Source organism: Pygocentrus nattereri, chromosome 5, assembly GCF_015220715.1.
Source record: "Pygocentrus nattereri isolate fPygNat1 chromosome 5, fPygNat1.pri, whole genome shotgun sequence".
NCBI lineage: Eukaryota > Metazoa > Chordata > Actinopteri > Characiformes > Serrasalmidae > Pygocentrus > Pygocentrus nattereri.
In genome coordinates, this window is record NC_051215.1 from 44678475 (window position 1) to 44687213 (window position 8739).

At 37.6% G+C, this 8739-nt stretch overlaps 1 protein-coding gene across 1 annotated transcript; it reads left to right on the forward strand.

Moving 5' to 3' along the window:
* mtg1 (mitochondrial ribosome-associated GTPase 1) lies at positions 1-5665 on the forward strand. The gene is made up of 11 exons (XM_017715808.2): positions 1-295; positions 2382-2446; positions 2599-2703; positions 2905-2991; positions 3109-3165; positions 3505-3595; positions 3703-3764; positions 4012-4108; positions 4211-4292; positions 4443-4555; positions 4847-5665. The coding sequence occupies exons 1-11, from the start codon at positions 193-195 to the stop codon at positions 4945-4947; spliced, it is 963 nt and encodes a 320-aa protein (XP_017571297.1). The 5' UTR covers positions 1-192; the 3' UTR covers positions 4948-5665.
* Positions 5666-8739: the final 3074 nt, after the last annotated feature.

Here is an 8739-nt window from a genome sequence, read left to right on the forward strand (position 1 = left end):
TACAGACAGACAGACAGACAAGAAGGCGACGAAGAACAGAAGGAGAAAGTAGCCAAACTAGCAAATGACAGGATCTTGTTTCTTTATGTGTTGCTTTACGTTTAGTGTCTCCTGCAGCAGCAGCGGGTGGTAAGGCTGGTCGAGAGAAGCAGTGAGCTGTGATGTTTCCTCGCTGTGTGTCCAGCCGCTGAGATGAGGGTCAGCCTGTCTTCGCTCGGCGCTGCCGCCTTCAGGACGGCGTTTGGTTTTGGTCAGAGAGAAGTGGCCCACTGGTTCCCTGGACACATGGCTAAAGGTTTGTCTATGAGGGACAGTCACCCTTTAGCCGCAGAACAGCAGTGGTGGACAGTAAATAAGTAAATGTAATGAGTTTCTGTACTTAAGTAGTTTTTCCTGTATCTGTACTTTACTTAAGTATTTCCACTTTGAGCGACTTTTTCCTTTCACTCCACTACATTTCAGAGTCTAATATCTGACTTCTCACTCCACTACATTGTGAGAAATCTGTCGTTCCTTTTGTTTTTTGTGTGTATAAAAACGTAACACGTCAAAACAGAAGAAGCGCAAAGCCAGAGCGCCAGTGATGAACTAACCTCACTTTGTGTAAATAGAGCACAATATAGAAATATGTCCACATATGCAGTCGTGACTGGCCTGTTTCTTTTTCTCTGAATTCATACAAACACTTTCATTTTATAGTAAATTAGTTTGGGCTGGTTTATGTTTATGAACAGAGGCCTACAGATCAACACAGTAAAGGAAAACTTATTTGTGATCCTGAGTTTAAAGCCAGTTTTTATTCAACTTGTAACTAATTTACAAAGTAATCTTAAACTGAAACTTTGCTTGTGTGTGAAAAGTGATTTCAGAGCCACTCGGTTCTCCCTGATGGAAACTGTTTACCTTCAGTGTTTTGTGCTTATGATCATTTTAATATTCGTCAGCGTCACTAATTAATGACGTTCTATTAAAAGACTGGTTTACCAAGAGAGACGCTGGAGGACTTTCACCTGAAACGAGTTCATGAAGCCAGTCTTGTTAAAAAATGATAACAGGACCAGATCAGAGCCAGAATTACTCTTTAAGTACTTTTACTTTAGATACTTAAGTACATTTGAAGGTAAATACTTTTGTACTTTTACTCAAGGTGAGGTCTAGAGTAAAGACTTCTACTTTTACTGGAGTAATATTTTAAATTGGGTATCTCTACTTTAACTCAAGTACATGATTTGTGTACTTCATCCACCTCTGCAGAACAGTTAGAGGTTTGCCCACCTGTGAGTGTAAATGTGAACTGTTAGTGTGAGTATAATACAATAACCGTCTAAACACCTAAAAATATGTTAACTGTCTTCTTAAATAAACCAGTTCTGGGCCATATTTCCACAGTGAAGCCCCTGCCCCTTTAACTGTGGTCTCACAGAGAGCGTTTCCACCACTGGAGACAAATATATAAAATATACATTTAATAATGACTTAATATGTCATAGTTCTGGCTTACATTCTCATAAAAAAGTCTGTCATGTATGACCTAATATCTCATAATAAATACTTACTATCTCACAGTAGTGAAAAAAAATCATAATTATGCAAAGTTAAGCCAATTATGAGAATGTGGATCATAATTATGACATGCTAAGTCATAATTATAAGATTGGATCTCATTATAATGAGTCACTGTCTCAGAGTCATTGGAAGGTCAGTCGTAATTATGAGATATGATCTCATTATGAGATAGCAGGTCTGAAATATGAGATACTGAGTCATAATTAGGAGATAGGAGCTCATTATTATCAGGCAGCAAGTCATAATTATGAGATGCTATGTCATGGAAAACGTACTCAGTATTAGGACTTACTAAATGTCTGAACAGGCAGAAACAGACTTAATAAAAATATCAAATGTTATCGCTGATTGACCAAAGTTGTCTTACATTTATAAGCATTTGAACCCAAATTTGCAGTGTTTAAATACTAAAAACATAATAAAATGTGAATATTTTAAAGTCTTCAGAAGAAATTTGAATGGCAGTGACTTCAAGGGTTTTACTACACAGCAGCACCCTACATTTACAGTAACCAGCATCTCAGAAAATGAAGTTAGCTGGCAGAGCAGAGGCGTATTATGTGGACATAACACCAAATCGAGGTTGGAATACGGCCACATATTACTGGTAAATAGCTTACATGATATTTAAAAATCATGACCTGTATAAAAACAATGAAAAAGTATTGTAACCATGAGTTGTAGGGCATGCAGTTATTCACATGAACTCGGGTTCATTGACCTCACTGTGGAACCTGGGAGACGACACAACTGATGTAGGCTGATTCGTGTTTGTTGCCTTGTTCATATAACCGACTTTATCTGTCTCCTCTTAGGACTCAAGCAAATGAGAGCCAGTTTGAGGAAGGTGGACTGCATCATTGAAATCCATGACGCAAGAATATCCTTTGCAACAGCGCCTACTCTGTATGACCTATAAAGCTGCAACTGAACAATTGGGATATTTAATTCTGTTACTGATATTCTGCCAGACATTTTATTTTACATCTATATCACACAGCCCCAGTTAACATATTTCTTTAACTAGTACACATACCATTTTCTGGACGAAATCCTCTGTTTCAAGAGAATCTTGATGTCCGGCCACATTTACTTGTACTGAATAAGATGGACTTGGCGGACACATCCAAGAAATGGGTATTGTAACAGTATATGCTAATATACACTGACATAAACTTTAATTTAGCTTAAAATTTGTAGTTTACTTCAATGCTGTGCATAAGTTACAGCAATATTTTTTAACGTAGTAATAAACATAGAACATTGATACACTAACACTGATTTTATTTGATCAGTTATCAGATAATTAGCTATAAGTATACCTTTTTATCCCCTCAGAGTATTCTGAAACAGCTTGAGAGAGATGGTGTTAAGAACGTTCTCTTCACAGACTGTCTAAAGCAAAGAGATGACAGTGTTAAAAAGGTAAGTCAAATAAAAGAAAAACATCAGTGTTTGAGTGACAGAGCCAGACAGATGAACCACTGTGTAGAGTTATATTTAACTTACTGTGTGGTAACTTTTCTCTTTATGTTGTGGCAGATAGTTCCTCTTGTGACTGAGCTAATACACAATGCATCACGTTTTCACAGAGAAGAGGTGAGCTGTGCAACATGACCGATTCTTAGCCCTCTTTTTTTGAACTACATTACATATGTGTACATCTTGAACTCATTAAAGCCTCGTTAAAGAGTTTGGACCTCAAGAACTACATAATTTATATATATTTCTTACTGAATAAGTCTTAAGATTAATAACTAGTAAGCTTAGGGTTCAATAAATTAAACTATTTTACTACTACTTTACTTGAAACCATTGCCCTTCCACATAATAAGTGAGTTCCAGTTTTCTGTTAAGTGATTTTACTATTTCACTCAATACAAACATGAAAATGGTTGTTTTAGTAAATGAGCTTGTTCTCTTTCCATCAATGGTTAGGACAGAAGTTACTGCCTCATGGTGATTGGAGTGCCAAATGTGGGGAAGTCCTCACTGATTAATGCTTTAAGAAGAACAAACCTGAAAAAAGGTATTTTGTGCATTTGGGTGTTCTACAGTAATCTATTGTGGTCTCTTGTACTTTGTTTTAAAAAAAAATGAAGGGATACATTAATGGATGTCTTCCTCTGAATTTAGGCAAAGCCTCGAGGGTTGGTGGAGAACCAGGCATTACCAAAGCTGTCTTGACCAAAATTCAGGTATGTTAATTTTTACCATGGGTTCATTGCTTTGATGTTTGGGTGGGGAATTGAACGTAGGCTTGATTTACCAGTTAGTGCACCAAACCATGGGCTACGGCCAAGTCCAGTAGAAGTTTCCCTTTTTTAAGGTGACCTGACAGTTTTGAGTAAGATTTTCTCATTAAGGTAAAGATGAAGATTTGGAAGGGAGCTACTTAATATAATTGTCAAGGTTCATTTATGAATGCTACTTGTTTATTTTCAGGTTTGTGAAAGACCCCTCATGTATTTGCTGGACACACCTGGAGTGCTGCCTCCAAAGATTGAGAACATAGAGACTGGAATGAAGCTTGCTTTATGTGGTAAGACTTTATTTAGTGGCAGGTCCTTAACAATAACATCAAAATTCAGCTGCTTCATTGTAGGTAAAAACCATTTGGATGTATCTTTTTGTCTAATAACAGGTACCATATTGGACCATTTAGTTGGAGAGGATATCATAGCAGATTATCTTCTTTTTTCACTGAACAGACTGCAGCGATTTGGGTAGGTTAAATGCTAATGCCAGTTATTTGCAGTCATTACATGTGATTACAATCACTAAATCAACATTTTAATTTTGCATATTGCTGGTCATAAATTTGTTACTAACATGTTATAAAACAGTATCAAGCTATTTTACTGCTGTCTCTCCAGATATGTGGAAAAGTACGAGCTGGAAGGACCGTGTGATGATATTCAGCATGTGCTCAAGTGTATCGCTGTGAAGTTAGGCAAGACTCAACGTGTGAAAGCTATTACTGGAATAGGTGAGTAGGTGTTGTCAAGCAGCTGTAACAAGGTTACTCTAACCTCAGGCATCACAATTTGAACACTTTGCTGATGCACATCCATAACTGCATACACAGTGGTTCAGTAAAAAAACAGTCAAACTCTTATTTTAAACAGTGACTTAATGTTTTGCAGTATTCAGTCGTGAAACCTTATAATAAGTAAGTAAATAAAATAATAAAGCATAATATGAAAGTCTCTTTCAATACAGAATTGACAAAGCTGTCCTGTTAGCCGGCCACCTGTTCATTTTACTCTCAAATCTGTAGGTGACGTCACCATCAAAATGCCTAACTACAGTGCTGCAGCCTACGACTTCATCAGAGCTTTCCGCAAAGGAGAGCTTGGCAAAGTCATGCTTGATGGATAACCCAAGAAAGATAACAATTGCTTCTGTTAACATGGGATTTGTGATATTCATGGACAAAACAGCTGGCTTCCCTGTATGAGGGCAGGTTTGACACTGCAGACTGAAGAGGTACTTACGTTTAATACATTAACTCAATTCTATTGCAAAGGAGATGCTTTGGTGCTGTCACTCATGTGATACACAGGAGATGCTATATGTAATACCATTATAACAGTTCAAAAACACCAACAATAAAATATCTATTTACATAAAACAGATGTCCTAGGTAATATTTAAACAGCACCTTGAATATTCTCATTGAAAAATAATTTCTCGTGTCATGTAAACATTCCAGGGTACCACGTTAGAAGTCAGTGGTAGAAAAAATGTGACCCAGTAACACTGCTCTAAGAATATGCATCTTCAGGAATAACAAAACTAAGCAATCAAGTCACAAATGCATATAGATGAAGCTGCTGTCTTACACTCAATTCTTTCTTCATAAACCAAACGGAAATGTTTTACTCCTAATAAGATACCATTAAGAGAGACAAACAGTCTCATATTGTACAAAATATTGGTAAATTATCATAATCCTATCAAAATGAATCGTACTGAACAGCAGAGTGACAAGTTGGTCTTGTCACATAAACCTTCCTAGAAAGTGATTTTTCAAATAGTTATGGTATAATACCCCAAAAATCTTAGAGATATACAAACCTTTAAAATGAAGAATAGCCTATTATAAATGTAAAAATCTACAAGCTAGTGTACATGTAAGAAGGAAAAATGGAGTGTTATCTGTCTACCTATCTATCTAAAGGAATCACCTATATAGTGGTTTCAGAGGTGAATATCGATCGTGTTCGTCTAGTACGTATACAAGCAGGAAACTGTGCACTTCATATACATCACAACATAACAATAAGGTGGCAAAACATTTACACAATCTTAACAGCTTCTGTAGGTTTTGATATGGTCTGCATAAGTGATATAGGTACTTCATGATTTCATAGTTATTTGCTACTGCTTCTGCTGAAGCAAAATATAATATGCACAGAAACCAAACAAAATATTTTCCATAAAAGCCTGTTTTTTAGCTAATCTTCGGGTTATGGTGGTTCACTCTGCCGCCTGTCTCATGTGACCAATTTCCTCTGTGGAGTGCAACAAACAGGGTACACTATTACAAATCTTAGGAATACACATTGCACAGTAACTTAGGATATAGCTTATCTCAAGGTCTCAAAGCTATATATTGGAGTTGCTCAAGAAATCAGAAAGTTTATTGGCAGTATTAGTGGGAATAGTCCACTGTACATGAAATCATGAGTCACTGCACTTGATGTCCGGGCAAAATAAAGCTCCCAGTCTGTTCTGTTCCCGTAATAATCATCCCCGCGCTCTGAGCTGTCGTCTGGTCGGCGCTGGGCAGAAGCGTACCATCCTCCAGCACCCAGCGCAACTGCGGCCCCGGCCGCAGCCGCTCCAGCCACTCGCACGGAGGACGAACCACGTGCACGCGACGAGCGGCCTCCACGCGCACTGCCCCGGGCTGAACCCCTGGCTCCCCCTCTGCCACCTTTAGACATCACTTGGTCATACAGGAATGCTGAGAGAAGCAGGAATATCCAGCAGGTAGCAATGGCTCTGTTCATTCTGGATCACCTTGAAAACATGAGGCAGCAGACAACGTTATACAACACTGAGTTTTTGTATTATTACTACTTTTTTAAATACTTATTTATGCTCGTCAGTGAACCAGGAGTGGGTTCAGATTTGAAATACAGATCACAGTAAGAAATGGAAGCTGGAAGAAATTAAAATCCAAAGTGCCTTTGCTTTGTGAAGGTTCAAAAACTTCTAATGTTGATGATAATGAGAAGATTATTTTATTTCAGTAAATAATCTAAGACAGAAGGGCCTGGAGATCTATCACCCTGGAGAATTTCAGATACCCCTGAAGGACTTCATTATCCAGATTGAGGTGTTAGATTAGGGCTGAAGCTAAACTCTGCAGGATAGTAAATCCCCAGGGTCAGGATTGGGCACCCCTGATCTAAAAGGTTACATGTTTTAATTACTTTTGGATTTTAGTACCATGTTAAAAGCAAATCCTCTGTAGTTCCTCATACACTGCAATATAAACAGAATACTTTGGAGTGGTTTGATGTAAAATGGTGCACTTTGGAGAAAACTGGGTATGCAGTGTCTACAGCAAAAATCTATTATATTAGCTAAGCAGAAGAACTAGTAATATTTAATGTAACTAGTAATATTTAATTTAATCCAAATGTTTTCTTTGGAGACTATTTTTCCTTATTCTGCCCTGCATGTACTTTTTCACCAAGAATGGATTACAACACAAAATAATTTTGGACCAAAGCATAACTAAAGCTGTCATAAAGTAATGTGTGTAATGGGCATTAGGAAGCATATTTGTATCATTTTGTGTAATAGCTTTCTGTAAGGTGTCTTTTAAAGGCATAAGCACTTTGGATGACTGCTTGCTATCATCACCACTGTGAACAATTCTGATTTGATTACTTTAGAATAACTTTATTTACATCTCAACAATTGAATTGTTTAGAAATAGGAATTTAAATCAGCACATCAAAAACATCAAAATGCATTATTTAGTGATTTCTTTCCCAAGTTCTACAAATACAACAGGATGTAAAACGAGCTCATACTAACTGGCACCAAATAACATTAATTGTTTTTTCTTGTTGTTGTTGTTTTTTTTTTTTGCCTTGTTACCACTTTGTTTACAGATTCCCTGGTTTGCCCAAAATATGACTAATCAGTATTTACCAATATAGGAACTGGGTGCTGATGCCAATATCTGATATTTTTCATGTACATATCTGCGGATGCTGATACTGCTGTTGATACATACACTGATCATAACAGAACATTAAAATAACCTCCTGGTTTCTGCGTTGTTCATTTTATTAGCTCCTCTTACTATATAGGTGCACTTTGTAGTTCTACAATTACAGATTGTAGTCCATCTGTTTATCTGCATACTTTGTTAGCCCCCTTTCACCCTGTCAGGATTCCCACAGGACCACCACACAGCAGGTATCATTTGGGCGGCGGGTCATTCTCGGCACTGCAGTGACACTGATGTGGCATGTTAATATGTGTTGGGCTGATGCGAGTGGATCAGACACAGCAGTGCCACTGGAGTTTTTAAACACCTCACTATCACTGGTGGACTGAGAATAGTCCACCAACCAAACCTATTCAGCCAACAGCATCCTGTGGGCAGCATCCTGTGACCTCTGATGAAGGACTAGAGAACAACCAACACAAATTGTGCAGCAACAGATGAGCTGCTGTCTCTGACTTTACATCTATAAGGTGGACTGACAGGGTGTGTCTAATAAAGCGGACAGTGAGTGGACACGATGTGTTAGTAAGTGTACATAAACGGGTAACACAGGCACACCTGTTGTTATCCCATGTGGAAATCTGATATATGGCTATATATGAACATATAACGGATCAAGCATACATTTCAAAATATATGTAGCAAATCTTGGACATACACTATATGGACAAAAGTATTGAGACACCTACACATTACACCCATGGGAGCTTTTATGACGTCTCATTCTCAATCCACGCTTTAATTCAGTGAGCTCATTAGAATGACCCATTCTTTTTACTAATGTTTGCGATGGCAGACTGCATGGTTAGGTATTTGGTTTTATACACCTGTAATAATGGGACTGAAAGGAACACTTGAATTCAATTATTAAGAGGTGTGTCCCATGTAGTATATATGCCTAATATATGGACCATAGT

Excerpts from the sequence above, each read along its gene's own strand:
- mtg1 (XM_017715808.2), top strand. The coding sequence starts at position 193 with ATGAGGGTCAGCCTGTCTTCGCTCGGCGCTGCCGCCTTCAGGACGGCG. Across the intron at positions 4,293-4,442 it reads AACAGACTGCAGCGATTTGG|ATATGTGGAAAAGTACGAGC; the intron begins GTAGGTTAAATG and ends CTGTCTCTCCAG. Across the intron at positions 4,556-4,846 it reads GAAAGCTATTACTGGAATAG|GTGACGTCACCATCAAAATG; the intron begins GTGAGTAGGTGT and ends TCAAATCTGTAG.